Source organism: Penaeus monodon, chromosome 19 (genome assembly GCF_015228065.2).
Source record: "Penaeus monodon isolate SGIC_2016 chromosome 19, NSTDA_Pmon_1, whole genome shotgun sequence".
Classification (NCBI taxonomy): Eukaryota; Metazoa; Arthropoda; class Malacostraca; order Decapoda; family Penaeidae; genus Penaeus; species Penaeus monodon.
The window spans coordinates 14,844,803-14,845,177 of NC_051404.1; the positions used below are offsets into that span (position 1 = coordinate 14,844,803).

The following is a 375-nucleotide window of genomic DNA, read 5'->3' on the forward strand; positions in this document are numbered from 1 at the left end:
CTTCGAATTATTTTTCGACACTGATAACATGTCCATATCGGTGTATTAAATTCACTGTATTCCTCCACACATTCTTCCTTCATGTTTATTTCAATTTGTATCTACAACATCTTTTCCATCCTTCTCGCAATTAACCTCTTCCCCACCAAATGCTTTACAATAGTTCCCCCTTCCACATTACGTATTACAGAAAACGAGAAAATCCTTCTTACACAGGATTCCCGTTTTCTTCGTGGCATCTCGACTTGCTTGGGGCAGAATAATAGGATCCGTTCCTGTACTGCGTTGTTAATGGCGAACTCCCGCTGTTGTTACGTTCAGCGATCTGCCTGCCGGAAGAGAACAGCACATGAGGGCACGGGATGTTGGAGACCA

General features: G+C 43.2%; 1 protein-coding gene across 1 annotated transcript in view; it reads right to left on the bottom strand.

Moving 5' to 3' along the window:
• Positions 1 to 6: 6 nt before the first annotated feature.
• LOC119585340 (gonadotropin-releasing hormone receptor-like) overlaps positions 7 to 375 on the bottom strand; it is a 107,275-nt gene continuing 106,906 nt past the window's right edge. Inside the window, exon 9 of the mRNA XM_037934012.1 lies at positions 7 to 329. Coding sequence (XP_037789940.1) covers positions 209 to 329 — 121 coding nt within the window. The 3' untranslated portion in view covers positions 7 to 208. The remainder of the gene's footprint in view (positions 330 to 375) is intronic.